Source organism: Capricornis sumatraensis, chromosome 2 (assembly GCF_032405125.1).
Source record: "Capricornis sumatraensis isolate serow.1 chromosome 2, serow.2, whole genome shotgun sequence".
Classification (NCBI taxonomy): domain Eukaryota; kingdom Metazoa; phylum Chordata; class Mammalia; order Artiodactyla; family Bovidae; genus Capricornis; species Capricornis sumatraensis.
This window is the reverse complement of record NC_091070.1, coordinates 158517016-158534454: the sequence shown is the minus strand read 5'-3', so window position 1 is coordinate 158534454 and position 17439 is coordinate 158517016. Positions and strand designations below refer to the sequence as shown.

The 17439-nt window shown below is 37.6% G+C and overlaps 1 protein-coding gene across 1 annotated transcript in view; it reads right to left on the bottom strand.

Annotated features, from left to right (window-relative positions):
• Positions 1–17439, bottom strand: part of COL24A1 (collagen type XXIV alpha 1 chain) — a 378135-nt gene that overhangs the window by 144507 nt on the left and 216189 nt on the right. The window contains exons 24-26 of the mRNA XM_068961180.1: positions 8400–8453; positions 2133–2186; positions 519–572 (exon numbers count right to left, since the gene is read on the bottom strand). Coding sequence (XP_068817281.1) covers positions 519–572; positions 2133–2186; positions 8400–8453 — 162 coding nt within the window. The remainder of the gene's footprint in view (positions 1–518; positions 573–2132; positions 2187–8399; positions 8454–17439) is intronic.

Below are 17439 nucleotides of genomic sequence, written 5' to 3'. Positions count from 1 at the left end.
CAAGTCAATACACATCTATCAGTATGCTGGAAAATTGGGCTTATCTTCAAAACAGAACCTTCACAAAACAGCATAAACCCTTTTTGATAATAGTTCTACTTAGGGGATCACAAAGGCTCATATTTTTCACATTTAAGTACACAATAACTTTCAATCTTTAATCAGCAAACTTTCTCTTTAGAGACAAGACTTCATTATTTTCCTGTAAACACAAATGAAATTTTTCAAAACTCAATTTTTGAATACTAAATTTTTCTAAGGATTTTTTTCAGTTGGAGAATATTAGCAAATTTCTAAGAACAGTATGTTGGAACTTGTGCTTGTGATTTGTCTAATTGGTCTTACTTCAAAACTTAATTATTGGCTATTTTTTTATATATGGCTATTGGTTGCAGAGCTGTACTATTAGAAGTGAGCAGTAAATAACAGAACAAGTAGAAGCAAGGAAGTGAAAGACACCATGTTATATTCTAGAGTGTTTTCTAGTGATTGGGAAGAGAAGTCTTTTCTGTACTTACAGGCAGTCCCAGGGCACCCGTTGGTCCCGGAACCCCAGGAGGACCTGGATATCCCTATAATTTAAGAAAAAATATATGATATGAATTCTCCATTATATCTAATTATTTTCACTGAAGACAAACCAGTAAATGATAAATAGTAATTAAAAATGATAATTTGATAAACTCTCCATCTCTATCCAAGACATGAGGCCACAGGAAATGTTCCAGAGATAGACAACAGAAACAAAAATGTTTACAGAGAAGCTGTGTGTCCTTTTATTAGAAACTCTTTGCCCAGAATCACATATTATAACCTACTGAGAGGAGAATATTCATCTCATCTTTCTCTAGGTTATGTTATGCTGTGAATAAATGTTCATTATGTTAAATACATACAGATTGTGAAACCATATCCTTTTCAATGTCAGGGAATTCAGAAATTAAGAAATGCGATTGTGAACAAATACTCTAGCCTATCAAATTTTACAAGGACCACACCCTTAGTGGACTTCCCTGGTGGCTCAGATGGTAAAGTGTCTGTCTACAATGTGGGAGACCCGGGTTTGAGCCCTGGGTTGGGAAGATCCCCTGGAGAAGGAAATAGCAATCCACTCCAGTACTATTCTGGCGAAGGAAATGGCAACCCACTCCAGTACTCTTGCCTGGAGAATCCCATGGAGGGAGGAGCCTGGTAGGCTACAGTCCATGGGGTTGTAAAGAGTCGGACACAACTGAGTCACTTCACGTCACTCACTTCCAGTACTATTGCCTGGGAAATCCCATGGACAGAGGAGCCTGGAAGGCTACAGTCTATGGGGTCGCAAAGAGTTGGACATGACTGAGCGACTTCACTTCACTTCACACCCTTAGTGGTATTAACCATATTCAGATGCTTCAAAGAATATCTTAGGAGGCAATCATTTCTGAAATTAATTAGCCTTAAAAGGTATATTAAATTTCCTAGTTAACAGCAATTGGAGATAAGTAAAAGTAATCTTACAGTTTTACTAATAATACAGAAGTCAAAGTGAAGAAAAATTTATGTAAAATGAATTTGCAGATAATATTAGGTACACCAGATCCATTACAATGCATTTCTGAAAGCAAGATTCTTTAGCTGAAAATAATTCTTAATTCTATTTTCTATCACATTTAGAAACTTCAATAAATGAAAAACTGCAATCTAGATATAAAATTTATCAGCTATTTCTATATTAAAGACATAAGACCATAAGATGAATTCCAGATTTTCATACATAAAAGAATTACACTGTGACCACAAACTTATGGAAAGGTGGCAATGATGATATGTGTCATATAAACTATAAGTTATCAAATCAAAGTAGACTCCTAATTGAATTTTCTTCTTCATCCACATATGCTAATTTAGGATGGTTAATTCTTCTCTTAAAACTATAGGCTCCTTTGGCTAAGCCATCTGATTTGCATGCTTTTGAGTGCAAATCAGCATTCCGAATGGTAAACAGTTTAGAAGAAAACTTCTAATGCAAACTTACTACAAAATAGCATTTTTCACTTACTTGAATTTCATTCAAAGCAATTCTATCTCTGGAATGCCATAACTTCACTATGTTCTTTGGATACATATCTTTCAGATTACTGAGTTCTTACCATTGCACCCTTTTCCCCCTGGGGACCTACTGGACCTGGACTTCCACGCTCTCCCTTTAGAAAAAAAGAAAAAAGCATGTTGAAGCATGTTGATTAGTCGTGAAAAGGTAGAATAGACTACGTATTATTTATTGACTCATTAGTTTGGTTTACAATGTTTAAATGTTTAGGCATATGGTATGTGGGCTTCTAATTATACTCTGACCCCAGGGCCTCCATTTATACTCTCATTCTAGATTCTACAGATGTCAGGATAGACCTGCACACACAAACCATGAGACATACACTTATCTCATTTATATAAGATGTGAATGAAATAACAAGTACATATTAGCAAGCCAAATATCAAATTAGTTATAACAATGTTCTCCGGGACACAGTAGAGAAACTTGGAAGACAAAGTGGTTTAATAGCAAACCATTAATACCATGCACTTATAATACAGTCTATTCTACTTTTTTGAATACACTTGTACAATGACAAAACAAATAATCTAAAAAACTATTTTATATTATTAAGAGTTGGCAAAATATTTAAGAAAAAACTGAATTTAGTTATTATTGCTTCTATTCTGATGATGGACTGTCCATGTTTAACCATGTAATATAGTATATAAAAATCTCTTAAAGTGCTATATATTTATCTCAAAAAATATTTTGTTTCCTCATTTATTCTTTTATTTCAGCAATATTACTGATCATACTGCTATAATCAATAATATTACATAATATTTTCTCTTGGCAGTAATGAACTAAGGTATGAAACAATGAAATATCATTAGTTCAAAGTTTATAAAATGTGAAATACTTACATTAAAATGGAAATAAAAATGCAGTGCACAGAAAACTAAAAACTACTTCCAAATCATTAAAAAAATTAGTCAAGAATGAGCTAAGCTTGGACCATAAACTCATTCTAATTTTCAGTAAGTTTTAAATTTACAAATTTTGCAGTTTTACCCTAAAGTTGCTAGAGTTTTACTATTATTAAAGTTCTCTTAAGATACTTTTCAAGGGATAAAATATGAAGTGTATTTAAATGAAAAAATATAAATTATGAATAAACAAGAGTTAAAATTGAGCATATATCATATGCTAAAGTTTTATAAGTAGAAATTCTCATAATTGTAGACATATAAAATATGAAGATAGTAAAAGTATGAAAGCAAACTGTAAAAATTAACTGACGTGTATAACCATTGAATAAAATTATCTTTCTGTAAACTTTTAACACAATTAACCATAATTATGATAATCAAATATGCCACAATAGATTAAAGGTCTAAGCTGATTCACATTAAAATTCCAAAGATTTTCAGCATGTTAGTGTAGAAGACAACTTAACACAGAAGTAACTAAATCACAATGGAAAAGTTTATACTTTTAGACAGTTTTATAACTATCTAAATTTTTCTGAACTGAGGTCATTTTATATTTTTGTATTGTTAATAAAAATCAGTAAATATTTTAAAATCACTTTTAATGTACTGAGTGTTGGGGAGATATAACAGAAATTTGACTTAGACTCTACCCTCAAGTAATTATAAACATGTCATTAAGAAAGATGAATCAATTAAATTGTGTGGTACTTATTCTACATCCAGGAAAGGAAGAAATCAAGAAGGAATAGAATAATCTGGGAAGACTTTATGGAGGAGACAGAACTTCACTGAGTACTATAGTTTGGCTTTGAATAAATACAGGTAAAGGAAGAGAATACTCTAAACCAAGAAATTAGTAAGAATAATAATAGGAACAAGCATAAAATATGATGCAGGGGAGCAAGAAAGGTTTATACTGTGAATATTAGAAAATTTGTTACATGAACTGATTAAGCCAAAATCATGTAGTACCTTGACAGCAAAGTAGAGCTATTAATAGGCTTAAGCATGATGGCTCTGACAGTAAAGAATCTGCCTTCAATATGCGGGGCCAAGGTTCAATCCCTCGGTTGGGACAATCCTGTGGAGGAGGGCATGACAACCCATTCTAGTATTCTTGCCTGGAGAATCCCCATGGACAGAGGAGCTTGGTGGGCTACAGTCCATGGGGTCGCAAAGAGTTGGACATGACTGAAGTGACTTAGCACAAACACATAGGGAGTTAATGAAGGTTTCTCAATATGCTTTATCCTGACCCATCAAAAAAAGTGTTCCACTAGTAATATGTAGGCTGGATTAGAGGATGGAAAGGGAAAGTGAAAAGAAAGAAAGTGAAGTCACTCAGTCGTGTCTGACTCTTTGCAACCCCATGGACTGTAGCCTACCAGGCTCCTCCGTCCATGAGATTTTCCAGGCAAGAGTACAGAGTCCAGGAGTGGGTTGCCATTTCCTTCTCCAGGGGATTTTCCAATCCAGTAATTGAACCCACGTCTCCAGCATTGGAGGCAGAGGCTTTACCATCTGAGCTACCAGGGAAGAGAGTAAATTTAAGAAAAACTAATAAGATTATGTCTGATTGGATAGCCTAGATTGATTATTAGAAAAGATAAACTGTTAAGAAAAAACTCTAAGACCTACTAAAAAGATTCAGTTCAGTTCAGTTGCTTAGTCCTGTCCGACTTTTTGCGACCCCATGAATCGCAGCACACCAGGCCTCCCTGTCCATCACCAACTACCGGAGTTCACTCAGACTCACGTCCATCGAGTCCGTGATGCCATCCAGCCATCTCATCCTCTGTCGTCCCCTTCTCCTCCTGCCCCCATTCCCTCCCAGCATCAGAGTCTTTTCCAATGAGTCAACTCTTCACATGAGGTGGCCAAAGTACTGGAGCTTCAGCTTTAGCATCATTCCTTCCAAAGAAATCCCAGGGTTGATCTCCTTCAGAATGGACTGGTTGGATCTCCTTGCAGTCCAAGGGACTCTCAAGAGTCTTCTCCAACACCACAGTTCAAAAGCATCAATTCTTCGGCACTCAGCCTTCTTCACAACCCAACTCTCACATTCATACATGACCACAGGAAACACCATAGCCTTGACTAGACAGACCTCTGTTGGCAAAGTAATGTCTCTGCTTTTGAATATACTATCTAGGTTGGTCATAACTTTTCTTCCAAGGAGTAAGCGTCTTTTAATTTCATGGCTGCAATCACCATCTGCATTGATTTTGGAGTTCAAAAAAATAAAGTCTGACACTGTTTCCACTGTTTCCCCATCTATTTCCCATGGAGTGATGGGACTGGATGCCATGATCTTCGTTTTCTGAATGTTGAGCTTTAAGCCGACTTTTTCACTCTCCACTTTCACTTTCATCAAGAGGCTTTTTAGTTCCTCTTCACTTTCTGCCGTAAGGGTGGTGTCATCTGCATATCTGAGGTTATTGATTTTTCTCCCGGCAATCTTGATTCCAGCTTGTGTTTCTTCCAGCCCAGTGTTTCTCATGATGTACTCTGCATATAAGTTAAATAAGCAGGGTGACAATATACAGCCTTGACGTACTCCTTTTCCTATTTGGAACCAGTCTGTTGTTCCATGTCCAGTTCTAGCTGTTGCTTCCTGACCTGCATACAGATTTCTCAAGAGGCGGGTCAGGTGTTCTGGTATTCCCGCCTCTTTCAGAATCTTCCACAGTTTATTGTGATGCACACAGTCAAAGGCTTTGGCATAGTCAATAAAGCAGAAATAGATATTTTTCTGGAACTCTCTTGCTTTTTCCATGATCCAGCGGATGTTGGCAATTTGATCTCTGGTTCCTCTGCCTTTTCTAAAACCAGCTTGAACATCTGGAAGTTCATGGTTCACGTATTGCTGAAGCCTGGCTTGGAGAATTTTGAGCATTACTTTACTAGCATGTGAGATGAGTACAACTGTGTGGTAGTTTGAGCATTCTTTGGTATTGCCTTTCTTTGGAATTGGAATGAAAACTGACCTTTTCCAGTCCTGTGGCCAATGCTTAGTTTTCCAAATTTGCTGGCATATTGAGTGCAGCACTTTCACAGCATCATCTTTCAGGATTTGAAACTGGAATTCTATCACCTCCACTAGCTTTGTTCGTAGTGATGCTTTCTAAGGCCCACTTGACTTCACATTCCAAGATGTCTGGCTCTAGATGAGTGATCACACCGTCGTGATTATCTGGGTCATGAAGATCTTTTTTGTACAGTTCTTCTGTGTATTCTTGCCACCTCTTCTTAATATCTTCTGCTTCTGTTAGGTCCAGACCACTTCTGTCCTTTATTGAGCCCATGTTTGCATGAAATGTTCCCTTGGTATCTCTAATTTTCTTGAAGAGATCTCTAGTCTTTCCCATTTTGTTGTTTTCCTCTATTTCTTTGCATTGATCACTGAAGAAGGCTTTCTTATCTCTCCTTGCTATTCTCTGGAACTCTGCATTCAGATGCTTATACCTTTCCTTTTCTCCTTTGCTTTTTGCCTCTCTTCTTTTCACAGCTGTTTGTAAGTCCTCTCCAGACAGCCATTTTGCTTTTTTGCATTTCTTTTCCATAGGATGGTCTTGATCCCTGTCTCCTGTACAATGTCACGAACCTCATTCCATAGTTCATCAGGCACTCTATCTATCAGATCTAGGCCCTTAAATCTATTTCTCACTTCCACTGTATAATCATAAGGGATTTGATTTAGGTCATACCTGAATGGTCTAGTGGTTTTCCCTACTTTCTTCAATTTGAGTCTGAATTTGGTAATAAGGAGTTCATGATCTGAGCCACAGTCAGCTCCTGGTCTTGTTTTTGTTGACTGAATAGAGCTTCTCCATCTTTGGCTGCAAAGAATATAATCAATCTGATTTCGGTGTTAACCATCTGGTGATGTCCATGTGTAGAGTCTTCTCTTGTGTTGTTGGAAGAGGGTGTTTGCTATGACCGGTGCATTTTCTTGGCAAAACTCTATTAGTCTTTGCCCTGCTTCATTCCACATTCCAAGGTCAAATTTGCCTGTTACTCCAGGTGTTTTTTGACTTCATACTTTTGCATTCCAGTCCCCTATAATGAAAAGGGCATCTTTTTTGGGTGTTAGTTCTAAAACGTCTTGTAGGTCTTCATAAAACCGTTCAACTTCAGCTTCTTCAGTGTTACTGGTTGGGGCATAGACTTGGATAACTGTGATATTGAATGGTTTGCCTTGGAGACAAAAAGATTAAGCATAGAGAATGAGATGATTAGATAAGCAAGGGACATGAATTTGATTAGATAACTCAAGGGACAATGGCAATCCACTCCAGGACTGTTGCCTGGAAAATCCCATGGACACTGGAGCTTGGTAGTCTACCGTCCATGGGGTCACAGAGTCGGACACGACTGAGCAACTTCACTTCACTTCACAAGGAGATAGTGGAGGACAGAGGAGCCTGGCATGCTGAAGTCCATGGGGTCCCAGAGTCAGACATGATTTAGTGACTGGACAACACAATGGAAGAAGAGGGAAATGCAAAGATTGGTTCACTCTATCTGGAACACTGGGAGAACAGAGATAGGTATAACGCAGACCAATAGAAATGAGAAAATTGGGAAGAGAACACTTTGGATGTGGGGGGGGAGGATGAATTTTAAATATATTGTTTAACTTAAATCAACAATTTCAGATGGAAATAACTGAAACACTATCTAATTTACTTCTAATCCTGGCTCTACTTATTTATTCACAAAGAGTAGCCCTGCATTAGATTACCATGCTTCCATATTACATTCAGCAAGTCAGGTTTCAGTCAAAGTCCAAAATTTTCTAGTGATAATGAGTCAATTAAAAACAATTCAAGAAAATGTCTTTGTTGGTTTCAAATAAAGAAATACTTCTGATTTTTTTCAAAAATGACTTTCTTAAACTTGAAACTAAATATGGAAAATCACTCCCAAGATAATGATTTCTAGGAAATTTTTAAGTTTTAAATTTCCATCACAATAGCCAAAAAGATCCATGAATAACTTCATACTGGAATCCAAGAGGATATAAAGAGATTGTGACTAAAACTTGGATCAGGCAAAGCGATAACTTATTCTTCACTTTCAAAACTGTTTCCTTTAGGGACTTGTTCTCATAAAGTAGATTTAAATATTTTCTAGTCATATACCTAGACCATCTATTTCATCTTTTCCCTTCCAAGCACATAATTATAACCAAAAGAGTACTCTACTCTTTAAAATTTAGAAACATGTACACTATCAGCTACATTTCAGTATATTTAAGAGATTCAGTATAGGTAATGCATTTTAAGTTGTGAGTGATTTCTAATTCATAAAATATCATATGAGTATCCCTCCTTTGAGTTTACCTTAGAATCCTCACTATTGAACAAAAAAATGAAAGAAATTACCTTTTCACCAATGCTTCCAGTCACCCCAACTTCTCCAGGTGAACCAACAGGTCCCTTTTAAAAAAGAGTATAATAGAAAATACATATATATTGTATTGCCATTATAGCATCCTGGTTTTAAATCTGTAAACACTATGTTTCTTTTTAACTCGTTCTAAATTCTAAATTGTCTTAGAGTAAAATTGTTCCTAGTATAGATGTCTTGCCTAAGATTTCACATCAGAATTAATTATTCAGTCAATCACCAAATATATATGAATGTCTAATTTGTGACAGGCCCTGTGCTGGGAGGCATGGAGCTTTAATTGTCCTTGCAGAACAGGTCAGTAGATGTAATAAAAACACCTGCAATTTTTACAGATTCTTGATGTGGATACACTAGCTTAAATCATTTCTGTGACTTCCTTCTTTGAAAGCTCCTCAGTATATGAGGGAATAGCATATTAATTCACTCAAAAAATATCAGGTGCCTACTTTGTGCCTTGCCCTATGCTAGTTGCTGAATTTCATTAGTAAGCAATGGAGACCTAGAACCTGCCCTGATGAGGCAAAAAGTCCTATAGAAATAAGAAAAACTAAATCAAAAAGTGAATAATTATAAATTATGATAAGAGGTTCACAAAGGAAACACCTGTGATGCTGAGGTGGAGGATAAAAGACATATTTTTGCAAAAGATGGTCAGGGTAAATCTGAGACCTAATATTTAAGCTGAAAGTTCAAGAATAAGAAGAGGCCAGCCAACCAAGGGAAGAAAGGAGGAAGAGCTTTCTAGGCAGAGAAAATAGCTTGAGTAAAGATGAATTTGGCAGAAGTGAAAGAAGGCAATCAGTAACACTGTTTCAGAGTGAACAAGGTTCATGGTGCATCTATCTTTATGGATTCTGTCTCTATGGATTCTGCTTCAAGCAGTGTAGAAAGCAAAAATGGTAACACAGAACAAGTTTCACAAGAGTATAATCCTTCTCCTGCTGCTGCTGCTGCTAAGTCACTTCAGTCATGTCCGACTCTGTGCGACCCCATAGACAGCAGCCCACCAGGCTCCCCAGTCCCTGGGATTCTCAAGGCAAGAACACTGGAGTTGGTTGCCATTTCCTTCTCCAATGCATGAAAGTGAAAAGGGAAAGTGAAGTTGCTCAGTCATGTCCGACTTAGCGACCCCATGGACTGCAGCCCACCCGGCTCCTCAGTCCACGGGATTTTCCAGGCAAGAATACTGGAGTGGGCTGCCATTGCCTTCTCCTGACTGTCTTCAATTATGAAGTTACTTTCATTTATTTAAAAATGTATGAAATGGGTTTCCCTGGTGGGTCAGTGGTAAAGAATCTTCCTGCCAAGGCAGGAGACACAGGCTCAATCCCTGGCCTGAGAAGAGCCCTCATGCCATGGAGCAACTAAGCCTGCGTACCACAGAGTACCACTGAGTACCATGGAGCCCGCACTCTAGAGCCCAGGAACCACAACTCCTGAAGCCTGCATGCCCTAGGACACTCAGCAGCAAGAGAAGTGACCACAGTGAGCAGCCCTGGCACCGCAACTAAAGAATAGCGCTTGCTCGTCACAACTAGAAAAAAGCCCATGCACAGCAACAAAGACCCAGAATAGCCAATAAATAAATAAATCAAATTATTTTTTTAATGTATGAAACATTGTCTTTTCTAATAGCTATCAAAGATACTACTTCAACAGATTATCATATAATAATACATATAAGCCTTAGAAGATACCTGAACCATGAAAAACGGCTTGCTGTGTTGAAATTAACTGAAGTTAATATATAGGGGCATGTTTTTATCTACACACGTATATATATATAAAGAAAGCTGAATGCAGAAGAATTGATGCTTTTGAACTGTGGTGTTGGAGAAGACTCTTGAGAGTCCCTTGGACTGCAAGGAGATCTAACTGGTCCATTGTAAAGAGATCAGTCCTGACTGTTCACTGGAAGGACTGATGTTGAAGCTGAAATACCAATACTTTGGCCACCTGATGCGAAGAGCTGACTTATTTGAAAAGACCCTGATGCTGGGAAAGATTGAGGGCAGGAGGAAAAGGGGACGACAGAGGATGAGATGGTTGGATGGCATCACCAACTCAATGGACATGGGTTTGGGTAAACTCTGGGAGTTGGTGATGGATAGGGAGGCCTGGCGTTCTGCGGTTTATGGGGTCGCAAAGAGCTGTACACAACTGAGCGACTGAACTGAACTGAATTACAAAAAGAATGCAAAATATCTAATTAATGACTATTTACATTGATTACATAATAAAATGATAATGCTTTGGATATATTAGTTGAAATAAATATTAATAAAATCAATTTCACTATTTTTTTACATTTCTAAATGTGGCTACTGGGAAATTTTAATTTAATTTGTGACTTATATCATATTTCTGTTGGATAATACTAATCCATATTTTTAAACAACATGCTAATATTAGTAGTTATATCCAGATGAAAGGGACCTAATAATTTATTTCTATGGTTCTTTAAATTTAAGGGAGTGAAGGCTTTCATTCTGAAACAATCAATGATCAATAGTCAGTTAATCAAATCAGAGTAGAAACAATGAAATTGAGAGAAATTGTGAGAATGAAATTGTGAACAATGAAATTGAGACAATAACCAAAACAGCAGAACCTAAGAACTGACTTATAGCTCAAATGGTAAAGAATCTGCCTGCAGTGCAGGAGACTTGGGCTTGATCCCTGGGTCAGGAAGATCCTGTGGAGAAGGGAATGGCAGTCCTTTCCAGTATTCTTGTTTGGAGAATCCCACAGACAGAGAAGCCTGGATGGCTACTGTTTGTGGGGTCTGAGTCACACACAACTGAGTGACTAACACTTTTCTAAACACAGACTAGTTAACTGAAGCGGGGGGTGGGGGGACTCCTTTTCCTAACACGTCAAATTTAAATGAATGAATGGAGTAGGGATCATTTAGCTTATCCAAACAGTGGAAACAGTGTCAGACTTTATTTTTTAGGGCTCCAAAATCACTGCAGATGGTGACTGCAGCCATGAAATTAAAAGATGCTTACTTATTGGAAGGAAAGTTATGACCAACCTAGATAGCATATTCAAAAGCAGAGACATTACTTTGCCAACAAAGGTCCGTCTAGTCAAGGCTATGGTTTTTCCTGTGGTCATGTATGGATATGAGAGTTGGACTGTGAAGAAATCTGAGCACCGAAGAATTGATGCTTTTGAACTGTGGTGTTGGAGAAGACTCTTTAGAGTCCCTTGGACTGCAAGGAGATCTAACTAGTCCATTCTAAAGGAGATCAATCCTGGGTATTCTTTGGAAGGACTGATGCTAAAGCTGAAACTCCAGTACTTTGGCCATCTCATGCGAAGAGTTGACTCATTGGAAAAGACTTTGATGCTGGGAGGGATTGGGGGCAGGAGGAGAAGGGGACGACAGAGGATGAGATGGCTGGATGGCATCACCGACTCGATGGACATGAGTTTGGGTGAACTCTGGGAGTTGGTGATGGACAGGGAGGCCTGGCATGCTGTGATTCATGGGGTCACAAAGAGTCGGACACGACTGAGCGACTGAACTGAACTGGATACTGACCATGCATACCAGAGTAATATTACCTACAAAAATGTTTTACTTAGCCCACAGTTCACACATACTAATTTTAAAAAGCTGAATAAAGTGCTAAGATTTATCAGTCTGGAGGTTTTATATTAAAAGTTTTATATATAAAGATTTATAAGATGCCTGGCTTCAGATGACTAGCATAGTGTATGCTAGGCTAGTGTATTCTCAAAGACAAATATTGGATGAGCACTCTTCAGTTAACCAGAGTCCCTGTCAATCGCTCATCTCATACCTAACCATTTCACTATTTATACTACCTGCCTGATCCCAATAGGGTATTTGAGTTTGTCACTCCTGATGTCAGTATAAGAAGGTGCAGTCCATCAAAAGGGCATAATTGGAAGAGATAAGTTCTTATTGGAAAGACAAATAACTCCTAGGATTATATCCATTTCCACAGGGAATCTTTAATGAAACTTAGCTAGAGAACAGATGTAAAATGGTTTCCTTAGACTATTGCAGGACCCCAAAAGTCTAATACAAACATATTAAATCTGATAACACTCAAGTTTTGGCGTATAAAGTGGGGACAGAACTCTACGTAACCAGTTTATATCACTGGTACATTACTCTGGAGAGCAATTGTATGTAGAGTATGTTATAAGAGAGAATATAGTAAAACAGAGGATGCATCTAATCCATAGCCTAGCACTTTCATTTCTAACTGGACACCTGGGTTTCCACTCACACATACATGCACTAGGAGATACACAGAAAATGTTCATGGTGGCATTATTTAAACAGAAAAGTAGAATCATCTGAATTATTGGCCTGTAAACAGATAAACTGAAATGTAGTCATACACTGGAAAAACTCGACAGCAATTAAAATTAATGGACCAGATCTCCATTCATGCACTGACCATGATTAATGGAGATCAGATCTCCATTAATTTTACTTGCTGTCGAGTTTTTCCAGTGTATGACTACATTTCAGTTTATCTGTTTACAGGCCAATAATTCAGATGGACAGGGAGGCCTGGCGTGCTGCGATTCATGGGGTTGCAAAGAGTCGGACACAACTGAGCGACTGAACTGAACTGAACTGAACTGAGTTCAGATGATTCTACTTTTCTACTTAAATAATGCCACCATGGACATTTTCTGTGTATCTCCTAGTGCATGTATGTGTGAGTGGAAACCCAGGTGTCCAGTTAGAAATGAAAGTGCTAGGCTATGGATTAGATGCATCTTCTGTTTTACTATATACTCTTTCACATGCTAGTAAAGTAATGCTCAAAATTCTCCAAGCCAGGCTTCAGCAACACGTGAACCATGAATTTCCTGATGTTCAAGCTGGTTTTAGAAAAGGCAGAGGAATCAGAGATCAAATTGCCAACATCCGCTGGATCATGGAAAAAGCAAGAGAGTTCCAGAAAAATATCTATTTCTGCTTTATTGACTATGCCAAAGCCTTTGACTGTGTGCATCACAATAAACTGTGGAAGATTCTGAGAGAGATGGGAATACCAGACCACCTGACATGCCTCTTGAGAAACCTGTATGCAGGTCAGGAAGCAACAGCTAGAACTGGACATGGAACAACAGACTGGTTCCAAATAGGAAAAGGAGTACGTCAAGGCTGGATATTGTCACCCTGCTTATTTAACTTATATGCAGAGTACATCATGAGAAATGCTGGACTGGAAGAAACACAAGCTGGAATCAAGATTGCCAGGAGAAAAATCAATAACCTCAGATATGCAGATGACACCACCCTGATGGCAGAAAGTGAAGAGGAACTAAAAAGCCTCTTGATGAAAGTGAAAGTGGAGAGTGAAAAAGTCGGCTTAAAGCTCAACATTCAGAAAATGAAGATCATGGCATCTGGTCCCATCACTTCATGGCAAATAAATGGGGAAACAGTGGAAACAGTGTCAGACTTTATTTTGGGGGGCTCCAAAATCACTGCAGATGGTGACCACAGCCATGAAATTAAAAGATGCTGACTCCTTGAAAGAAAAGTTATGACCTAGCTAGATAGCATATTCAAAAGCAGAGACATTACTTTGCTGACTAAGGTCCATCTAGTCAAGGCTATGGTGTTTCCAGTAGTCACGTATGGATGTGAGAGTTGGACTGTGAAGAAGGCTGAGCGCCGAAGAATTGATGCTTTTGAACAGTGATGTTGGAGAAGACTCTGGAGAGTCCCTTGGACTGCAAGGAGATCCAACCAGTCCATTCTGAAGGAGATCAGCCCTGGGATTTCTTTGGAAGGAATGATGCTAACTAAAGCTGAGACTCCAGTACTTTGGCCACCTGATGTGAAGAGTTGACTCATTGGAAAAGACTTTGATGCTGGGAGGGATTGGGGGCAGGAGGAGAAGGGGATGACAGAGGATGAGATGGGTAGATGGCATCAATGACTCGATGGACATGTTTGGGTGAACTCCAGGAGTTGGTGATGGACAGGGAGGCCTGGTGTGCTGCGATTCATGGGGTCGCAAAGAGTCGGACACGACTGAACGACTGAACTGAACTGAATTGAACTGATCAATATAAATAAATATTCTAAGACAATAATGTTGAGTGAGAAAAAATTATACATCCTTTTCAAAAGGATTTCATTGTTGTTTTGTCATTCAGTTATTAAGTCGTGTCTGACTCTTGGCCATCTGATAGACTGTCGCCTGCCAACATTCTCTATGGGATTTCCCAGGCAAAAATGCTGAAGTGGGTTGCCATTCCCTTTCCCAGGGATCTTCCTGATTCACAGATCAAACCTGTGTCTCCTGCACTGGCAGGCTGATTCTTTACCACTGAGCCACTAGGGAAGCCAACAAAGGATATATCATTATGAAAACATTTTATGCAAAATTTTAAAATAAATATAATAATAGCATAATTTGTTACTGATGTAAAATACATGGAAATTACATACACAACTTCAGAGTAATGATTTATGTCTATGTATATAGACTGATAGCTCATTGTTATTTTAATTTGCTTGCTCATTAACAGGCAAGCTTTTGTTGTTGTAAGCCACTGATATTTTGAGATTGTTTCTTTCTGCAGCAAAACTTAAGCCTAATGTGACTGATGCAATGTGTGTTTCAAAACTGATGAACTCTGGCATTTATTTATTTGAAAAACAGGTGTTTTTCCTTCACTTTCTTCTAACCCACATACTAAAGGCCCTAAGTGGTGGTGGAACTGTAAGGAAAAAGGAAGTGGGGATTCTAAGTCACCTTGTATGGGAGAGCTACTTGGTAATACCTGCACTGGACTATTAACATGAGCAAAAACAGCTTCTTATCAAGTGAAGCCTATAAAAATACTAGGTTTATTTGTCATAGCTGTTAATATTCCCCTAAAAATGTAGTGAATTAACATATGTTGACATAAAATTGTCAAGCTTTGTAACTCAGTTCAGTTGGCTTATTCAAAAGGTAGTCTCACAGAAATGATTCTATAAAGATGGCATAGAGTGCACTGAACCAATCTCTGGTTTTGACTGCAATCAATTTATTCAGTAAGTACAAAATGATCTGAAGAAAATAAAATCGAATGCATATTTATTTACTCATGTAATAAGCTATATGCTAAGAGTGGTACAGGATATAAAGGTGAGTAAAATTTAATAAGAATGAATAATCTAGTAAACTGGATGAAGAAAAGCATATTTTCTGTAAGTTAAGGAAGAAAAATAAAATCTAAATAATGTAAAGACAGGGGATATTGTATTTGGTTGAGAACATAAGGAAAAGCTTTACAGAGAACACACTATTTGAGGTATGGCTAACTGTTGACAAGATAAATGATGAAAGTATATTCAGAGTAGAGGGAATGATTTGAACAGAAAGTAGGAGGTAGCAAATGATGAAACATTCGTCAAAGATAAGGTAAATCCAGATTGTCTGGAGCACAGGATATGTGTAGGAAAGAGACTTGAACAGATATATGGGGATGTACTATTGAGGGCTTTGACTGTCAAGTGAGACATTTGTATTTGTGGTGCCTGCAGAAGAATTTGTGTTTGTAAAAGAATCATTGTTGGTTTGAGTAAAGGAGGAATATAATCATATCTGTACTGAAAGGATAGTAATTTCACAACATTATGTTCAATGTGTGGAAATGGGAAAACAAAACAGAAAATGGTGTGAAGAGTTAGAAGTTATTGTAATAGTACAGGTTAACTGTAATAACTCTTATGACAACGGTAACATGACTTGGAACAGCAGCTCAGGGGAGAGGCCAGTGTCAGAGGAAAGATGAATTAAGTCATGGGACAATTATGGCTCTTAGAGAGTTTATTCTGAAATATTAATTTGTGAGTCCATAGAAAAATCAATCCTGAAATCATAAGAATAATGCAGTACATACAGTAATAGAACAAAAACAGGAGAGAATTTTAATGAAGATTCTTTGGAAGCAAGAGATAGAGAGAAAAAAAGGGAAGCGTCAGAGAGGAGGGGAACCAGGAATGTGCAAAAAAATGTTCAAGAAGGGAAAATTTTTAGATAGAGAAAAATTGGTATTATGTGAGAAGGGTTGAAAAAGATGAATACTGAGACAGTCATAGGATTTGGCAATTAGAAGCCTGGTCATGATCTTTAAGAACAATTTAAGTATCTTGTATGTTTGAATATAATTTTGCCAAAGCGAAAGTGGGAAAAAGTTGGGTGGTTTATTATTTTAAGAAGTGTGATAACAAAAAGGAAGAGGCACAATAACTGCATGAGGACATAGTTTAAAAATAAAATTATTTTATTTAGACTCTAAATTTTATTCTCTGCCAAATAAAATAAACTTATCTACAATAGAAAAATACTCTTCTGAAGAGAAGGAAATTATACTCAAAACCTATTTTTTGCTCTATTTCACAAGATGAGTTAAAAAAAAAAAACAGGCTAATATTATGGCTTATTCCAACACATTTGTATCAGAGAGAAGATATTAGCAGGTTTTATAGGTTCTCAAAGTCTGTGAGTTATCTCTAGATAAGGTCCCAGAAGTTATCTCTACATAGCTTCCTTGCCCTGTGAATGCCTTGTGAGTTACAGAACTCAAAGCAGAGACATGTGCTAAGTAAAGGTTCTCTATAACCTCTTCTTTATTGAAGAAAGCACTGTTTAAAAGGACAGATTAAGCTGCCAAGACTTGCTCTAATTTTAACCCATGAAACCTTAAGCGCCACATATGCCAATGAGAGCCAAAGACAGAAAATTATACATTCAATTTTAAAGTGCTCAAATGCAAATTATGAGTATGTGAAAATGCACACAATTTATCCATATTTTTAATCTGTGGACCCTCAGAGTAAAAATATGGTTTCCTTTTCTGTTCCTTTCAATTCATTCTTCTTCATTTCAAAACAAACGTTGAAATTGTTCACACAATTGTACTAGCTATGTCTTGCTGCAGAACAAATTACCCCAAAGTCAGTGGCTTTAAAACAACAGACACACACACACACACACACACACACACACA